At 39.1% G+C, this 21002-nt stretch overlaps 1 protein-coding gene across 6 annotated transcripts in view; it reads left to right on the top strand.

Annotated features, from left to right (window-relative positions):
- LOC101167610 (low-density lipoprotein receptor-related protein 8) overlaps nucleotides 1-21002 on the top strand; it is a 170480-nt gene that overhangs the window by 102951 nt on the left and 46527 nt on the right. For all 6 annotated transcript variants that reach the window (XM_011474155.3, XM_011474153.3, XM_023954326.1 and 3 more), the window contains exon 5: nucleotides 18282-18656. In XM_011474155.3, coding sequence (XP_011472457.1) covers nucleotides 18282-18656 — 375 coding nt within the window. The remainder of the gene's footprint in view (nucleotides 1-18281; nucleotides 18657-21002) is intronic.

Below are 21002 nucleotides of genomic sequence, written 5' to 3'. Positions count from 1 at the left end.
CTTTATAAAGCTCAGACATTCTCTTTTTGTTGTTGTAGCTTACCTTGGGGGGAGTGTATTAAGTCTGAAAGAAAATATCATATGAGAAAAATGTGATCCTGTAAGCAAGAAGAATTCTAAGGTTTGTGATGAATCGTTGCATTGCATTGTGGGGTTTACATTTGAAAATAGAACACAGCTCTACAGTGGGACCAGTGTGGTAGTATATGTGACCTATACTCAATGCATTCAACACATCCCAAAGGTGATCTATTGGGTTGTTATCTGGTGACTGTGGAGACCATTTGAGTCCAGTGAACTCATTGTCATGTTCAAAAAACCAGTCTGAGATGATTCAAGCTTTATGATATGGCGCCTTATCCTGCTAGAAGTAGCCGTCAGAAGATGGTAGACTGTGGTCATAAAAGGATGGATATGGTCAGCAACAATATTCAGGTAGGCTGTGGTATTGTAACCAAGCTCAATTAGTACTTAAGGGCCCAAAGTGGGCCAAGACGATATTCCCCACACCATTACACCACCAAAACCAGCCTGAACCGTTGGTATAAGGCAGGATGGATCCATGCTTTCATGTTGTTGACCCTAAATTCTGATCCTACCATCTGAATGTGGCAGCAGAAATGGACTCATCAGACCAGACAACATTTTTCCATCTTCTATTGTCCAATTTTAGTGAGTCTGTGTGAATTGTAGCCTCAGTTTCCTGTTCTTAGCTGACAGGAGTGACACGCAATGTGGTCTTCTGCTGCTGTATCTGCCTCAAGGTTGGACTTGTGCGTTCAGAGATTTCTCTTCTGCAGACCTTGGTTGTAACCAGTGGTTATTTGAGTTATTGTTGCTTTTCTGTCAGCTGTAACCAGTCTGGTCATTTTCCTCTGACCTGTGGCATCAACAAGGTATTTCTACCCACAGAACTGCTGCTCACTTGATATTTTCTCTTTTTCAGACCATTTCTATGTAAACTCTAGAGATGGTTGTGGGTGAAAATCCCAGGAGATCAGCAGTTTTCTGAAATCCTCAGACCAGCCCGTCTGGCATCATTAACCATGCCACGTTCAAAGTCCCTTTAATTATCGTCTGGACCATCTCTACATGCCTTTATGCATTGATTTGCTGCCGCGTCAACTGATATATTTGTATTAACAAGTAGTGGGACAGTTTGCCTAATAAAGTGGCCAGCAAGTGTATAAAAGCTCAGTAAAGATCCCATGTTGTACTAGTGCGAGCCCACTTCTGATTGGCCAGAGGAAGTTTGCTAACCATGTCCAAACAGAGTGGATATAGGTTAGATGATGGGAGCTGATCAAAAGAAAGATTGCAAAATTTTGTGTTAAGAATTTTCAGGCCTTACCTTTCAAAAATATAAAGACTTTGTTCAACTGAGGACTTTTTATTCCAGTTCTGCAGTGGTTTGGACTCTGCTTCAATTAGAAATCCTTCTATTCAGTCCAGAGGCAACCAACTGCACCTCCACGTTAGCAATGCACTGTGGTTCAATCTTTTCCACACAGATTGTTCTAAGATGCAGGTTGTCCAGCAAATTTCCCAAACGTAGGACTAACAGTGACCCAATGTGGTTATTTTATATGAGCATTAACAAAACTGGGACGTTTTATTTTCACACAAAACTGATTTTGAATGTTAGCTTCATAACATTTTACAAAACTCCAAATATGGTAAGTGCGGTAGACTGAATATTTTCTAAACCCTTTTTTTGTTGCTTTTTAATAAAAAACAGTGAGATATTCAGGTGTGGATGATTGATAGCTTTTAATAATAGGACATCCAGAGCATTGTGCTGTGATATTACATTTGGTGACATCTCTGTTTTTGACAGCACAAAAAGACGACATGAAAAAAAATAAAGAAAGAAGAGAATTAAGTGGATGAGAACGCAGTTTGACGGTCTGGAAAATGTAGTTTAAGATAGAATAAATGCAGTATTTGTCTTATTTTACGGAAATTAAACAATTCATAACAGTTTCAATGAAAATTTCAGTGCAGACAGCAATGGAAGAAGATAGTAAAAGAGAGGAGAAAATATTCAGAGTTATAAGAAGAAAGACAAATCATCAAAAGTCTGATAATTAAACCAAATCAAACTTTTTGCTCAAAATTTAGACAACTACATGAAAGCATTGGAGTGTTTGGAGATGAAAATCTTAATTTCTTCTGGTGTAGACATGTGAAAGATAGTGATTTGAATAATGTCCCTTGATCAGACACAGTAAAGCCCAAAATAGGATGCAATGTTTTTATTGTAAAGACTGTGGAAAGACGACAGCTGGTAATAGTGCTGTTTTTTACTGGTTTGAAAACATTTTGAGTTAAAAAAAACACTGAAAATCTCCTACATCAATTCATCTAAACAACACATTTTATGCAGCGATAAATGCACAGCCTGATTGTTCTCTCTTCCTGTCAGGGCAGGAAGCAGAAAACGGAGAGCAGTTAAGGAACATAAATGTTAAAACCGGGGTATTGAATGCAATGTTGATGAAAATCAAGGGGCATCTAGCTTTTGAGAAAAAAAAGAGGCATACTGGTACAAAAAAATGTTCTAGAGCTCAGGATTATGCTACTACGTAAAATTACCATAGATAAAAGTGTCAGTGACAAGTTTGTGTTTTAGTCAAATTTAACCCAGATTGTGTTTGATTTAAAAACAATAAATAAATATGTAGACATATAAATAGAGTACTTTATTAATCCCAAAGGAACTTGCAAGTCCATCCAATGCTCCAAATATACACAATAAATGAAATATGAAGATACAAAAAATCTATAGAACTTGACAGATTTGGATCAGATGCAAACTAAAGAAAGTCATGACAGGAGAAACATATTTGAAGTATTTTAAATCAGGAACTAAATTGTGCTTTGATGAACGTTGTTGAATATTAAATACGTAAGGAATTGTGCCCTTAGTGTGCATTTTCAGAAATGAACAAAAGATGTCGAAACATGGAACGTCCGACACAAAGCGAACTTTACGGACCTCCGCAAAGTCTGTCAGTTTCTGATAATGCGCACTTTAAAGGGCCTTATCCCGCAAGTACCATGGTCACTTACAAAAGAAAAAAAATTAAATACATTTTTTGTTATTTATTCTTGTTGGGGTTTTTTTCTGTTTAAATTGCTTTTTCTCAAAAATCGGACTATTTGATACGTGGTGCAGCGCATTGTCATGGCAACAACTGAGCTCACTGTAGCGGCAAAGAAAAGCGGTATACATATGCTGGTCATCACGATAGGTTAAATAAAGTTTTAGTTCAAAGAGAGAGTATACTTTTTGCTGCATGTTTTTGTCCAGATGATGAAGCAAAAGTTACAAATTTTTGTTTGCATTTTTTTTTCCCATATGCTCTTGAAGGATCCAGTGTCATTTGATCTCAGTGTTGAGACTGAAAAGCAGGTTAAACGGATAGAGGAAGAGGATGACCATTTTAAGAACAAAATTAAACATGTCCAAGTAAAGTTTTAGACAGAAATGCAGTAAAAGTACATGCATCATTGTTCTGAAGCCCTAAACTATAGAGGACAGATGCCATAATCCTTAAAGGGTTACAGTAGCAGTTAATGAATACAAGTGTTGTCTGTGTTACGTGCAAGGAAGCGAACATTATACTACTAATATGTTCATGGGATTTGAACGTCTTCTTTTCTGCAACACTTTTTTATAATTCAAATATATCAAATCTAGGATTTATTGCCAGTTTGCAAGTTCATATTACATGTTTAAGTCATTGAATGAAGACGTATCTTGAGTCCCTGTAATCTTCCTTCTTGCATATTTGTCTCCGCCTTGGACGCTCACTCTCTGTGGAAGCTCCTCTCAGCGCCTCCGCCTGTTCATTTATCTCCATTCTGGCTGCGAGTTGCAGACTGCTGGTGCGAAGAGAGATCACATTAGGGAGTTGGTGGCCGCAATCTAATGAAAACAACGCTTACCGCTGATTTAGACATGCAGCCCAGGCTGTCAGTGTAGTGTTCATACAGTCTATATGTCTCTTTCATCTACTGTTAAAAATATTTAGAAATAAATGCTGTTTTATTTTCTTCTGTTCCACTTTTCTTTTTTTCCTCCAATATATTTGCTTTTTTCTGTTCCTGTTTCCTGCCTGACCCATGCTGGCCTCTGTTCATTACTGCAGGTTAATAGAAAATCTGCTACATTTTTCATTGGACCCCTGATGTTACTAGATTTTTTTTAACCTCAGGTGGCTCAGCTGTATGTTGGCTCCTTTTTTGAGAAATGCTGTGATAATTCCCATCTTAAAACAATAGTTTTGATCTATCCTGTAGAGATAAAGTGATAAATATTTAGGAGGCAATATGTTGTAGAGGACTTGATGCCTATTGATGTGGAAATGCATCAAAGCACTTTGGCTCCAAAATTACCTTAATTTAGTATCTACGGTACATAAAAGCAAAAAGTGAATTTTTTCACCTTAGCATGAAACACATTAACCATATAAATCACCGTATAAGAGTGACATATCATTCCCTTCTCTGTTTCTGTGCCTCCGGCGTAAAACATTGCCAAGTTAACCATGCGACTCGTCCTCGAAGGAGAGGTTGTTTCGCTGTGGCGACCCCTGATGGGACAAGCCGAAAGAGAAAGAAGATAAGAGTGACATATCAAAGTTAGAGCCTGATTTTTATTTTAACTTTTCATCGGAAATTAAGTTGTTCTTTTTCCTTTCAAGCTCAAAGATTAAATTGTAATTTTAAACATTTATTTTCAGAATTCTGATCACAATATCAAAAATGTAATATCAAAAATGTGAATTCTTTCAAAAAAAAACTTTTTTACTGTACATGTTTTTCACCGCATCAGGGACGTCCAGGTTCAATGTTAAGTCAATGTACAGACACAATCAGAGGTCCTGTGGTGTGACTTGAGCATCCGACTCGGCGCATCAGCAGTGCGTTTTTGGACATTACATCACATTACATGCAACGCGGCACATCGAAACTTTAAACATCAGACCTTTAACAAAGAAGACCAGACATGACAGCCAATCAGCCGGAGGAGTCCAAATCCAACATGGAGAAAAATCTGATTGTTCTACTACTGAGCTACTGAGCATGAATGGCATTCAATATTACACAACTAAAGCTCAACTTATACCGTAGCTGAGAACACACATACTAAACTGTTTGCAGTTAATAAAAAAATAGTAAATCTTTACCTATATAATAAATCTTCAAAAAACTAGGTTTTGATTACTCTCTCAACAGACACTTGTTCCCTTCAGAAATCAGCAAACGTGTGTTTCTAATACCTTCCTCCTTCTTGACATCTGTTTCTTTCATCCTCAGCGTTAATCCACGCCGCCCGTTTTCCCTCACCTCTGATCTCACCCCACCCTCACCCCCTTCATCCGCCGCCACACTGGGAGGACAGCTAATGTTAATTAGGGCTTCTAATTGAGCATATCCTAATGTTGAATAAAACATGAATTCAGGAAGAGAGGTCCTTTATTACATTTACTGGAAGCCTCTTAGGAAAGTTTATGAGCCTTTAATTTATGTTAATGGCAAATTGCATTTGCTAAGCATTTGCAGTGAGCTGTCTGTTTATGTGCTTTGGGCTTTGTATGTTTTTATTGAATTTTTTGAAAAATAAATACTTGAAGAATGTTTTTTATTAAATGACAATTCAAAAATAATAAAGTAAAAAGTTAGTTTTATTGCTTTACAGTCAGCTTAGAAATGTTGCTACATAGTGGGATTGCACACTTGTTTACCCATTAAGCTATGCATTCATTTTAATGTCCTATGGATCCATTAAATCACAAGGAGAATTATTTTCTTTTTTAACCACAATGCCTATACACTTTTTCTATAGGGTTTGCCTGTTTGGATTGTACTTTTTTCCCTTAATTTTTGTCTGAACTAAATAATAAAATGCATAGATTTGTCTTTTTTTTCTATGCTTTGTAGTTAAATTGTAATTTTGTAAATGTATTCTTTGTATAAAACAGTTTCGAACAATTCAGGATCTCTAACCAAAAAAGCTAGGTGTCGTAGTGTAAACACTTTCCTCCCTTTTCCTTTTAGTCTAACCTACTTGAATGTAGTTTGTTTTCTTGCTCTGCAGCAACTGTATTTGCTCTACAGTCATTTTCAGCACACGACAGGGATGGACAGGGAGAAACGCAAACACAGAGAGACGAGGGGAACGGTCAGTGTGGCTTCTGCATGCCCCCAGGACCTGTTGATCTTTTCACATCAGCCTGTGCTGCTGTGTTGCATTAGGCCAAGCTGGTGTGGAGTCGATGCCCACCAGGGAGAAGTTAGCTGGAGATTTATAGCAGCTAGAGATGAGTGCAGAAAAGCGATACTCTCTATACTCTCCATCTTGTATGTTAAATGATGAGAGGACATCAAGTGGCAACCTCAACAGCAATCTGTGTGATGCAAGCTGTGCATGTGCGGTTTCCATCACACATGTAAATGTAAATCCACTCATGCATTTAAATACAAAACTGTTTGTATGGCAGTCTTATCTCAGTGTCCCTCATTTTGATTTAAATGTATTTTTAAAAAAAGGATCATGAAATTAATAGGAGACTGACTTAAAAAGACACTTTTTAAAATAATAATTGCCTCACGGTTTTACTGTAGGATCCTGGTTGCTGTCAGATTCAGTCTATTGTTCTGATCTGTAAATAAAAACTGAAAAGCCAACATGCAATTTAAGGGTTTTGTTGGAAAAATTCATATTGGCACACGTTTCCAATTTTAAGTCCATAGTAATGTAAATGACATGTAATAGCAGCCTTAAAGTGACTTTTTTTTGTACAAGAATCCATCTTCCTCCCCCCATAGTAGTGCTATGGCTATTTTTTCTTTAAAGAAATCCATTTATAGAGGATACTTTTTCAGGTTATTCAGCACACTCAATGCTTCTCGCTAAATTTTAGGCAAAATGTGAATTAAATGCTTTTTTTTTTTTTTTTTGCAATTATTAAGAAAATAATAATAAACAAAAACGTACATCTTTTTCATTCTAAGGTGCATCAAAATGGCAAATCACTACATTCAATAAGTGTTTGAATTGCTTCAGAAGGCAAAGCATTTGCCCTTTTAACTTAATAAAGATAAATAACCAGGATAGGTGAACACAGCGTAACCTGTTTTCATGTTGACTCTGGAATATAGAAATATTATTGCTGCATTTTTAAAGATGAAGTGATTAAAACAAAACCATGTTGTTGCCTCCTATCTTGATGTAGCCGCCCACATTTTTAGTTTATGTGACAGCGCAGACATGCAGATGCAGCTGTAGCCTATAGCCTCTACGTTGACTTCTCATTCCACTCTCCATTTACAATCCTGTGATTAGTCTTGCTGTGTGCGTACGTCTGATGTATAGGAGCGCGTGCACACAGGCTCTCTGGCTGCCCACAGGCTGTAGCACTTCAGACTTAGACTGTTCAATGGACAGTTGTAAAACGTGATGTTTTCAAGAAGACACTTTTTATGTTAGACTCATAACTGATAAAATGATAAACAGCAAGTTTTAATCATTTATTTTTATCGTTTTTTTTGTCATTGTGAATATACAAATGCATATTGTTTAAACAGGAGTGCAGAAGGATAAATCATTACTTATTGCACAATAATTTTTATGTCCTCTGTTGCCACTCTAGCTTTTTTCTTCATTATTTAAAACCCCCCATAGAAATGTAGAGTTTGTACGATTGCAGGTTTGAGTCCCACCTTGCTTGTCCATGCGTCACTGAACCCCACACTGGTCCTGAGGGTTACAGGCTGAACAACCGTCAGTGTGTGTATGGGTGATTGGAACTGTGACTGTAAAGCGCCTTGGGCCTTAATCAAGGTAGGAAAACGCTCAGAGTATACGCCATTTACCCACCATTATTGCCCATTTTCAAAACAGCAGAGTGAGACGGAATGAGCTTAGGTCTATATGGACGGATCATTTTATACCATTTCTGTGCAGGATTCCTTGGGTGAAGTCAGAGAGGATCTGCAAATAAGAAAATCAATATCATGTTGTTTTGTTCGGGAGTACTTATACTTTTATTTAGAAGGATTGAAAATGATTAAGTGCTGTCTTTTACTTCAGTTTACTTGCTTTGTACCAACACTAGCCACATTTGACAGACTGCAGCACAGTGACTCACCTACTGTTGATGCTGATTGGCAGCCACCCCTACTAATAAGTTGGGATAAGTTTTGATTTTTGCTTCTTTTTTAAATAGACCTCATAGGAAATGAAATTAGACGTGTTTTTTGGTGCCAGATGGGAGACAAAAAAAAGACTATTTTATAGAAGATATATGCCCAAAGTCTTCCTAAAAATAGAACACTGTTGAAACCAAACCCTTTTAGAAGTATAGAGGTTATGTTAGTATTAAGCTGCATGGATGGATGAAGCAATCATTATGTGTAATCTGTGTCCTATTTTTATATGGTGATTATGTAAGGGAATGTATCCCCTGCAGGCATCCATATGTTTACATAAAGAAACAAACGATGTACTGATAAGATTAAATGCTGTAAGGACCTGCAAGATTAGTGACGTCCATGTTCATTGTACACTTATAGAGTGGCATGTTATGAAACTATGAGATGATCTGACTAATGGGCATCCACATTCTATCCCACCTACACCTTTATCAAGACTCTCAAGGACCTGTGCGTTCTCTAACACTCCACTGCGACTCCTTCTAATGCAGTTAATATTCAGGTCTCAGCTGCTGTCAGTTGGCATTGTGGTGGAGCTTTTGAAATTTCCTGTTGTGTTCAGTGTGCTGTCCCTGTTGGGCTGTGCATATTTTTGCTTGTATGTTGTGTGTACGTGTGCACAATCCCCACAGTCCCAACTCATCACAAGTCAGTTAACCATTCTCTTTCCCTAATGTGCACCAATCAAGGTAGCATTGTATTTGAGTCTCTCACTAAACTTGCTATTTATCTCAGACGCTATTTCATTTGGTGTCCCTCGGTTCAGCTGACACCTTTAATCCAGACTTATTATTTTTTTTCAGTGGCTTTTCACTCACAGTTTACCTCATTTTTACTCTGAGCAGAGGCTCTCTAAGCAGGTATTGGAAATTAAGGAATCTCGGTTCTAGTTTACAACAAAAGCTTTTGCCAGTGTTTATCAATGATTTTGAAATAACTGCATTAGAAAAGGTGGGCATGTCCATTTAGAGGGTTTTAGAGTTAAGATGGTTGCAATTAGACTAGCAACCTGTCAAATGTGCACCCTGGTTTTGCCCAAAGACAGCTGGTAGAAGTTCCAGCTCCCTATATGATTGTAAAGATAGCAGTGACAGGGAATAGATGGACGGATATGATCAGAACCAACTACTTCAGAAGGAGAAGGACCAAAAAAGAATATTCATGGATGCAGTGAAGGAGGTCATAAGATGGTTTGATCCAGCAGAGTATGGGGTTAGATCTATAGTCCATGGGCCATATGCAGCCTATGCAGCCTGTTAACCTAGCTGGCCCTCCAAACTGGAATAAATTATGTTAATAATCCTCAACAATGTTTTATTTTCCTGTAATTCTGGTGCCTACCCATAGATGGTGGACTACAAATTAGGGTTGTGCCGATGGACGATATCATCGTCCTTCGTGATGGGTGACTGACATCCCGATGGAGAGACTCCATCGTGATGCCACGCCCCCGTCACGTTGCGAGTCGACACCATAAGCCGCGGTTACATGTACAAAATATCTTGATGGGATCAATGGTCGGATTAGAATCCAACCGTGTACATGGGCCCAGAAAAATGTTTTCAGAATATAAAAACGTTCACTAAGGTCACACTTTCGGTCGGAATAAATCATTCGCACATGCGCAGTAGGGTTTGAAAACCGGAAGGGGATATAAATTCCGCCGAGCGGCTTTTTTTTTCAAACTTTATCGAACGTAACAATTCAATACAAAACGGTGTTAAACAGCGCCAAGCGGCTATATACATTGACATGTCAGCTCGGTTATATACGAGACGATCTTCTAAACGTGCTTTTAATAATGTTGCGATTATTATGAAGCACCTGTTCGCTCAGCATTTGAATTTTAATCCGTGTGGTCAGTGCTTTTTCTGAACGAAGCCAGGATTAGCAGTATGCTAACACGGGCTAACAACATTAGCTTTGGGTGGCGCTGCATGCTGGCTGCACGTAAACATGTGGGAATAACATCTGCCTTTATTTAGTCGGGACACGACTGGAAACACAAATCCACGTGATTGTTTGAACGGTTTCTAAGGACTGAGCGACATTTCTGCTTTGAAGCTCACACCGCCTCAAAGCTGCTGTGTGTGTGCTGACGGTGCAAGCTCTGGTCAGACACACACTTTTAGACCCGGTTCTGAGTTTGGTAGCTCGTACCCCTAGAGCTGCGGGACGGATCGCAGTCTTAAATCTCCCACACATACCGCTCATGTAACAAAGCACCCCCCCCTCAAACACAAAGCTGTAAGTCCGCGCTCCGCCGGTCCACCTGACTGATTAAGTGCGGGAGCGGACTACTTCTTTTCTTTTTTGTTTGTTAATTTTTTTGTTAAAGTCACTTCCCTCAGTTTATACTGGAGTCATTAGTTGGGAAATAAAATAAATAAAGTAAAATAACGAATAGCAGTTATACAAGAACGAAAAATGTTAAAAAATAGCCGCCGCCCCCCCCCCCCCCCCCCCGCCCCCCCGACGATGTCATCGTCCATCCCGATAGTTGACAGCAAACATCGTCAACGGCAAATACATTGATGTTTGCTTAGGTACTGAAAGTTATTTCTGTATTCATGCAGTGTATGATTTGTTGTTTTTCTGACGTCTGTGTGTGTGTTTTCCAAGTCATACAGTCATTTTTCCAACACATGAACACAGCATTTCTCCAAGTTTGCACTTTTTCTTGAGAAAAATCAAACTGTGGTGCAACTTGCAATAAAATTAGTATATTGACCACAGTTTTGAAATAAAAACTCCAAGATGTTCTGTTTTCAAATATATTCATTCATTTTCAATCAAAATTAAAGCTTGCTTTCATCCACATTTCATGTTATTTCTTTCTGTAATGAGGTGGATTACAGAAACACTACATGCATCTGCTGCTGGTCTGGCCTGGACCACCCCTTGGTTAGAGGGAAGCTGACGATTCGTTGATAACCCCAATGGGAGCATCCAAAAGGGGGAAAAAAAGCCAAACCAATTGTTCAAATATTATCAGCAGCATTCTGAATTGCATCTTTTTTCTTTTTTGCATCTTCCCACCATTGCAGAAGACTGATTTGTCAGATGCTGCTCCCAATCCATGTTTCCAAATGTGTTATTTTAGCAGTGTGCACACTGAACCCCTCTGGACATGTCGGAAAGTGAATTTCTTGCAAAGATGCTTCCTGTTTGTTTGTGAGTCGGTGATAAATCAATTTTATATGTCATTGCCTCGCGCTGTCTATTCCGTTAAGGGAAAAAAAGAAACACATGGAAGCTGAAGAACTGCCGGCTGTGTTTGAGTGTGTAGAGACTGCTATCACTCTGTGCTGATGTTTCAAAAGCCTAATTCAGCCAAAACACAGATAAACACCGAAAACTCTGGAGAGGGACCGCATGTCAACTTAACCACATCTGCCTTCACACACAGAAGCATAAACACTTCAGCAGGATGTTGCATCAACAGCATCAAAAAGGGCCTTTACTCCCACTTTTTCTTTCTTCTTTTAGATACATTTCTCAGAGTTGGACCTGAGTGAAGCAGGATGCTAAATATATACTGTTTCAGGCAACATCCTATCACTGAAAATAAAAACAAGCCTTTGGCATTCCCCCAATACATTAGTCATTCACATTACATTAGTTGCATTTGCTTCTTAACCCTGGCATGCATATAAATGCACAAAGGGTATCCAGGATATAGTTTTCAATCTCCACTTTCTGTCATTGAGACATTTGCATGGAGCAGCTGCTCAATAAGTTGTTCTATCAAACTTTGTTTTTTATGTTTGTTTACTTTGCAGTTAGAGTATGAACAATGTTAAAGGTTGTACACTAATTAGTAGTCAACTTATTCTCATCTAGAATGGATAAAAACACTAAAGATTTTTTTAATATATTTAGAAATAAATGCATGAAAGGGTTAACCTCATTAAGTTGAATTACTTTTGCATAGCCTTAATATTTCATATATGGTGGGAATTCACAAAAGTCGGAATACTTTAGTTCTGCATGCATTCAGATAGTATTTCCAGGTATACCTCAATTCTATATGCTAGACTTTTGTAATACTTTCTTGAAAAAGAAAGCTGGCAAAAGTGTTTTTAGCTCATGAAAAGGAAATGGTCAAAGTGCGCCGCAGCAGTCCAGCTGAAGTTGAGTTTGACTGATGCTGTGGCTGGAGTGAAAAGAAAATGTGCCTAAAACCTCAATGAACTGAGTCAACCAAAAATAAAGCACTCCAAGTCATTTCTGCCAAAGGGATCTTTCCAAATATGGGACAATGGGGTGCATTTAGTTTTTATATGCCTTCTTTTGAAAGAAAAAAAAAGCTTTTTGGATGAAAACCATTAATTGAATTTCTGTCATTTTGATGCTTTGTGAGAACCACATATTTTTGTACCCTGATGTTTTAAATCTTAAAATAGTGAAAGGATGTACTCTATATTATAACACTATTACTCATTTTTTCCTATTAAAAAAATGAGGATCCTACTTGTCTACAAGATGGCCCATTAAGCCTACTCTCCTCTGCACTGCCTTCAGGTTTTGCCCATTTTTAGAGGAGGCAAGGGGAAGTCGATTGTGTTCTGCTCAGTAAAATGCAGCACAATTCCAGGTGCTATGAAAGGCATTGTTATTTTATATCTCCTTGTAGTTGCTGGGAGCTTGCCTTCAGCTCGTATTTCTGCCAACACCCTCTAGTAAACTGCGGTTGGTGTAAGCTTGTGTACGTGGGTGGAGTTGTGCACATAACGACTGGGTACCTGACATGTCCGACTGGTGTGATCGATTTGATTCTTTGCTTCAGAAACACTAAAGTTAATGATTCAAAGAGATAACCTATTTGGTCAAAGCGTGTTGCTGTCCAAAATGGCCTCCCTTGCTTGTTACATGTGAGCTGTAGTCATAATCAATCTTTCCTCTTGATTATTTATGCATGGTATCAGTTGATTAGTGAGACCCGTATTGAAAGAGAGCTCCTTTGTCCTTCAGATCAAGGTGACTAAGCCGTGCCCTGTTTCATCTATTAACTGTCCGGTGGCCAGTCTGTGTATGGATGAATGGAAAACTTTGACCCCAAGCTGAACACAATCACCTCCAAGAGGTTACTGATGAGATGTAATCAAGTATACAGGGTGGTTGCCCGTTTTCATGACAACTAAAAGTTACCTTACAGCAGACCAACACAAAATCTGAGTGGGACTTACATAGTTTTATATATATATATATATATATATATATATATATATATATATATATATATATATATATATATATATATATATATATATTGTAAAAATATATTGTAAATATCTTTTTATTATTTTTTAACACATGAACAAAGTCAGAAATATTGAAACATTATATATAGAACAAAAAACAAAAGAAAAAGTCAACATAAGTAGGTACGTACAGTTTGTCAGGTTGAGATTTTTTTCCTTCCAGGATACTGAACACAAAGTTCACTATATGTCATAACCTTTTCTTGTTTTGTACATAAACCATTTTCTCCCAGTACTTCAGAAATTTTTTTTTCCTTCATTTTTAGTTTGTAGGTAAGTCTGTCCATTGTTTGGATTTCTTCCACAATATACATCCATTGCTTGTGTGTTGCTGCTTCAGCCTTCTGCCAGTTCTTAGTTATGGCTTTCTTTGCTGCCACAAGAAGAGCTTTTACTAGATTTTGGTCCGTTTTATGTTCCGTTCCCTCTAAGTAACCCAGATAAATCACAAGACAGCTTCGGGGGATCTTATACCTGAGTGTTTCACATATAGCTGAGTGGCTGGTGTCCCAGAACAGCTTTATTTTCTTACACTCCCAAAAAATATGTGTCTGATTTGAATCCTTATCCATACAAATTCTCCAGCACAGTTGCTGAGTTTTAATTAGTTTGCCCTTGATTTGTGGTGTTATAAAATATCTTATTTGGTTTTTCCAAGCAAATTCTCGCCATTTTAGTGACTGTGTGGTAGTTTGGTGAATTTTCCACATATTGTCCCACATCTCCTGTGAGATTTTCTCTCCCAAATCCTTTTCCCATTTTGCTCTGACATATAGAGTTGACCCGGCATTTCATTCCAAAAAGTGCTTATATATAACGGATATAACCTTGGGAATATTTTGACTGTAGGCCTGTATAAATGTCTTAATTATTGGGTGTATTGTGTGTTCCTCTGTTTTGATTCGCTTCTCATAGTAGTCTCTCATTTGCATATATCTGAATAGCTCTTGGTTTATTAGACCAAATGTGTCTTTAAGTTCCTGAAATTCTCTCATTTCGCCTTTCTTTATTATTTTGCACATGGCCGTAATACCCATTTCAGCCCATTGTTTGAATCTGTAGTCAAATTGTGCAGTTCTAAATTTGTCATCATATGCTGTCCATTTCAGCAATCTGAGTTCTTTACCCATTTGTAGTTGATGTTGATAGAATTTTAGTAATATTTAATCACAGCAATTTTTTTTTTTTTTTTTAAATATATACAAATATGTATACTGTTAGTTTTTGGGATGTGGGAGGGGCTGACAGCAGCATCCGCTGTTGCTAACAGTTAAAATAAGACGTTTCATAGTGGAAGTGATGAAAAATGGAGCTGTGACTTAACCCCTTTTTTTTTTCCTCATATCAGTTTGAAAGGCATTTTGTGTCCAAACAGCCAATGATGGCTTCTGCTCTTCCTTCCGACCTCCCACTTTGTCATACACACCAATAAATGCATTTGAATTAGTTAATGGTTAAACGTTTTTGGAAAGATCACGTGACAGTGCTAGAAGCCAAACAATGTGTGTTTTAATAGAAAATCAAATAAGTTAATCAAATAAATTAAATAAAAAAATAAGGAAGACATAACAAATTTTAAACACTATAGGGCGCTTCGGATTGTAAGCTGTACCGTCAATGAATGGTCTTTTTATCAATTTATGTCACTTATAAGGTGCTCTGAACTATGATGAACATTAAGCGAGACAAAAGAGTTTATTAACTGTGTTCACAGTAATTCTAAAACCTGTTTGTGACACGCTACATGTTAGCCGCGTTGGCATAGTCACTATACCGAACCTTGTTCGCAACATGTAACAAAAGGAGTGGTACCGCTAACACAGACCTTACTGTGACTGCCACGTTTGCAACAGCACAACCAGATTTGATCCATAAGGCTCACTGTCATTTTTTTGAAAAGAATTAAGGCTTTTATGTGCACCTAATAATGCAAGAAAAACAGTACTTTTTGTTTAATAACCAATTTTAGAGGGATCTTTTTATAATTTTGATAGAAAGTATGTGTTATTGTGTCTCTTCTGCTGCATTTAGCTCAAAATCTTAAAACACAACCATTGTCCTAGAGAAAATGAAATTGTAATCAAACTCTGTTCAAGAATGGCAGCACAGAGAGGAGTTACTTTGCTGTGATTAAGCATGTATGCATTCATGATCAAATTTGTAGCCACATTTTTGGCATAAATAGTAAATACCATATACTTGTATGGCGCTTTCTACCTTCCTCGAAGGCTTTGCAGCCCAAAACCCATTCATCCATTCACACACTGGTGGCGGTTTCGCTGCCGAACACTGGCGCCAATTTTTCACCAGAGGCAAGATGGGGTTCAGTATCTTGCCCAAGGACACTTCGACTCATAGTGTGCAAGGCGGGAATAGAACCAGCAATCAAAGGTCGACCGCCCTACCGCTGCACCACGGCCGCCCGTTTTCTTAGCTTTACAGCAAATTTTGTCAAAGATCTTCTTGCTTTGTTGAAATAGCTGATCAGTTGGAACATTTTACTTTTTTTTAAATTTCCCATCTCATTTAACATTAAATTTATAACTTTTATAAATATTTTATTCACTTTTTGTCAACCTAGAGAAATGTAGCAACTGCATGCGGAATTTATCGCAACACTGAGTTGTTACAGACTGGAACTCACATCGATTATAGTACTCGGATGGCCCCAGATGTCAGACTGCTACGACTTGTCCGTTAGATGCACATGTACGGTGATCAGCCAGCATTTTTAATACCCCTGCATTGTGCCAAAACAGCTCTGGCCCACTGAGGCATAAAACCTTTGAAGGTGCCCGGTGCTATCAGCCAGCAGATGTTGGCTGCAAATCCCTCTAATTCCTCTAAGCTGTGAGGTAGAGCACCACAAATCATACTTGTTCCTGAACATCACCAGACTCTCTGTTGCAGATTTATGGCATGTACCCTCTTGCCCCAGTGAGGCCTGTAGGTGACAGTCTTTGATAATCATATCAGACAGCCTACATTTACCTTTGTATAAAAAAGACTATCTGATAAATATGATTAAGTGAAATTATTGTTGCTCCTTGGAACAATAAAATTTGGGAATTTTAAGTTGTTGTTCACTTTTGGGCATATCCCTTCAGGGGTCGCCACAGTAAATCAGCTTTCACCGATTCTCACAGGTCGTTTGGTTGACAGTTTTGCGCCTGAGGCCCTTCCTGACACAACCCTGTGATAAAGCTGGGCTGGGGACTGGCACAGGGAGACCCAGAATTAGGCCCCCTTGTGACCACATAGTTGGGCAGAAGCACAAAGGGCCTTCCCTAAGGACCCACACGAGATTAAGCTCATCGTGCCCACTGGGAAATGGACCCTGGTTTCCCATGCGTCAGGTCTACACGCAGCCAACTGCTAGAATTCTGGGAATTTTAGTACTACAAAAAAATGTTGACAGCAAACATTTGTTGAATTGCAAGTTCCCCAATAGTTCCTGTCAAGAAGAAAAAGTTTCAAAAACCAAACTTTTTTTTTTTTTAATTATGTTTCAGTATCCCAGTGGGAACCATTCTATTGAGCTTCTTCTTTTTTCCCTTGCTGGTTTATAGCCAACACTTGACTGACCAAGCCCCCTGCTTTAATGAAAAACTCCCCAAGTGTAAAAAAACAACAACAACATGGGTGGTAATTGTGAAGTACAGGACCCTCTGAGATTTTGTGTTTTTGTTTTTTTTTTAATATCATCAGGGGTATTTTTATGTTTACACATTCTGTGTATAAGTCCTTTGATACAAACAAGCAGAGTTAGTGGTGGGATGCTGCAGATGATGATGAAGTTTATGTGCTTTAGTAGATAAGTCTCTTGCAGTTTGCCATAAATGTATCTTTAATGTAATGTATAGCCAGGAAATATAGAGGCAGTCTAAATGTCAAGGTATCTTTTGTTTGTTTTGGTGTATTCCTTCTTGTTTTCTTGAGTTTGTGTAATCCTGAAGGGACTTTTAAATGTCGCTGCTCTGATAATAAAGCACCACGGCAGATTCTCTGGTACAGCAGGATATTGTTAAAAGCTAATATTTGTGGTTGTTTTTTTTTCTTTTTTGGGTTGGGAATGAGCAAGTGTACAGCACAAACACTCCTGTTGGGGGGGTTCTGCACTGCGGCAGACACCTGCTGCTGAGTCCCAACTCAGCTCATTATGCCCCCATTTCCTCACTCTATCCGTCTGCTGCAGAAAGCCTCTCAAGCTTGTGCTAAATGTCCATAACATCCCCTTCTCAGCAATTTTTCTGTATAAATATAACATTTTAGGTTTTCGTGAGCTCTAATGTTGGCTCTTCTTTCCTTTAACTGATGCATATTTCATATCCTTCACCTGCCCCGTTTGTTCTGTCACATCCAGGGAAAATACTTCTTGAATGAGGTGCTCCTTAAAACCCTGTCAGATTTCCTTTTCCAGACCTATCACATGCTAAAAGGAGCAAAAAGTATTGTTTGGCATTTGCTCTTTCCTCTGTACCTGTCAACTGTAACACTAACTCTGTCTCATAATCTCAGGAGAATCTGAGGAAGACAAGTGTGTGTGCATGTATTTCCACCTCTCTGAGGAGTTGGAATACATGCAGTCATGAGGTCATCTGTCTTGTAAATCCCGTTTTCTATTTTCTGCCTTCTACACACCCTCTTTAAAGGTGTTTCTCCTTATATCCCATAGTACTTCATTATCCTGAGCTTTTTTCTAATAACTTGCAGCTATTGTTTCATAACAATCAAATTATGAAATCACGATAACATGTCGCACATGATTTAAAAGTCTTTTTTTGGGTCTTGCAGATGCCAAGGCCTGTGCCTCCAAAGATTTTCAGTGCCGTAATGGGAAGTGCATAGGCCCGACCTTCGTCTGCGACGGCGACAACGACTGTGGCGACTCCAGCGACGAGGAGAAGTGCTCCTCCCCAACATGCGGCCAGCATGAGTTCCGCTGCAACAACTCGGAGTGCATCCCTGCCCTGTGGAGCTGCGACGGCGACCCAGACTGCAAGGACAAGTCAGACGAGTCCGCCGAGCGCTGCAGCCGTGGGAAAGAGCCCCAGAAGCCCCGCTGCCCAGTTGGCGAGTTCCAGTGTGGGAGCGGGGAGTGTGTGCACATGAACTGGAAGTGCGACGGCGATGCAGACTGCAAAGACAAATCAGACGAAGCTAACTGCCGTAAGTCACTGGTGGACGTGTTGTGTTTGGGAGGTCTGATGAGTGGGTTGGTAAACAAGCGAGCTGATGAGTGCGGAGCTCAGCGGAGGGATAAAATGATGCTGGGGTTGTCGGTTTAATTACTCTCAAACAAACTTCTCGCAAACCAAATTTATTCTGCCAACAAGAATACTCTGTGCTGGCACAGGATAATATAACAATCCCGCAGCGCCAAAGTATAGCAGTGTTATTCAGAGCAATTAGAAATCCCCATAAAGCAGTCATAAGAGTGAAGGATTTCTTTATTAAAATAGACTGTGGGGTTTATTTTGAAGCCAGTAGCACACTGATTGTATATTTGTGCAGCTCTGCTGACTGTGCACAATGACTCAGTCACGTTTCACACTGGGAAATGTAATTGCCGACGATATTGTTTATGTGAATTTGCTGCACAATATTTGCTACAGGGTTACGTTTATTGCAGGTTGCTTTGAATTTATAAAAGACAAGCTGCAGCTTTAAACCAATGCCTTTAATGGAGACACTAATATCCCATGATGCACTGGATAAACGGGCATCTCTGAGCTTCCACAACACGTGGATTACGTTCATCGTGAACAAAGACTACATTATGGATGTTTCACCAGATGACTGAAGGAAGATCAATGCTAACGGGATCATGATGATAGATGAGTGTGTTGCTATGCAACCGTTTCATCTACACAAACTGGAGAAGCTCTGAGAGCATGCTTCCTTTGGTTTTTCGTATTTCTTTTAAGTGTATGTGTGCATGCCTGTGTGGGAAGTGAGGACCCTTCATCAAGCGAGACCCCCATCTGGTCTCCTCTTCACACTCCCACACACCACTCAGTAAGCTGACAGCAGCCTCACGTGTGAAGGCATGATATAAGCACAAACACACACTGATGAGCGTTTGCTTGAAGCTCAAGCTGATGCAGACAGTCAGACCTGCACTTACACAGAAAAGGCCTCAATAGCAACCTGCAGTTTTGGCACAGAAACTCAGTTTTTCAGGCCTGTTTTCAGTTGTGTTCAATAAATACCTCACTGAGTCGAGACAACTTGGGAAAGCAGAGGTATTCCTGAATCTAAAACCGATACCTTTAAATGCTGAAATGGTGCCAAGCACAGTGGTCACTTAATGTGTGAACTTCTTTTCTTCCACTGAAAGAACATCTTCACAGTATGACAGTTTCCTGGAATGGGCCACTTGGTTTGGCAAGTTTGATGGCTCATCTCAACTCAGGTGGTCTGTCTGAAAACAAGCCTGTTTATTTGCAAGTGAAGCCTGGGACGATTCAATAAAAAAGTTGTAAAAATCTGTGCTTCAGTAGATGTGAAAAGGAATTTCAGAGTCTGAAAAGCATTTAAATTCAGGTAGAATGAAGTAAAAACAAAACCTAATCTTCTCAAAAAAAACTACTGAGTTACTGAATACTTGTGGTATTAAATGAGAGGCCTAGGTTTTTAAACGTTTTCCTTTAATCTCTTATGATATATTTACCTGTAAATGTATAAAAGTAAAAAGAAAGAAAGTTTCACTCTTGTAACCCTTATACCTTTTTCAACCATTTTAACGTATTTTCGATTAACATGTACAGTGGGGCAAAAAGTATCAAGTCAGCCGCCAATTGTACAAATTCTCCCACTTATAAAGGGCCTTGAAATGCTTCTTACGAAGCCACTCCTTCATTACCCTGGCTGAGTGTTTGGGATCGTTGTCATGCCGAAAGACCCAATCATGTTTAATCTTCAATGCCTTTGCTGATGAAAGGAGGTTTTCTCTCAAAATCTGATGATACATGGCCCCATTCATTCTTTCCTTTACACGAATCAGTCGTCCTGGTCCCTTTGCTGAAAAACAGCCCCAAAGCATGATGCTTCCACCTCCATGCTTTGCAGTAGGTGTGGTGTTCTTTGGATGCAAGGTTGCGTTCTTCCTCCTCCAAACACCAAAAAGTTCCATTTTGGTTTCATCCAACCACAGGATATTTTCCTAATCCTCTTCTGGATCATTCAAATGCTCTCTAACAAACTTTAGGCAGAACTGCACATGTACTGGCTTTAGCAGGGGGACACATCTGGCACTGCAGGATTTGAGTCCCTGTTGCGTAAGGTGTTACTGATGGTGTCCATTGTTACTTTGGTCCCAGCTCTCTGCAGGTCATTCACTAGGTCCCACCGTGTGGTTCTGGGATTTTTGCTCACCGTTCTTGTGATCATTTTGACCCCACAGGGTGAGATCTTACGGGGGGCCCCCAGATGGAGGGAGGTTTTAAGTGGTCTTGTATGTTTCCATTTCCTAATAATTGCTCCCACAGTTGATTTCTTCACATTAAGCTTCTT

Source organism: Oryzias latipes, chromosome 4 (assembly GCF_002234675.1).
Source record: "Oryzias latipes chromosome 4, ASM223467v1".
NCBI classification, from domain to species: domain Eukaryota; kingdom Metazoa; phylum Chordata; class Actinopteri; order Beloniformes; family Adrianichthyidae; genus Oryzias; species Oryzias latipes.
Note: the sequence above shows the minus strand (reverse complement) of the source record. Positions and strands in the feature narration are given on the sequence as shown.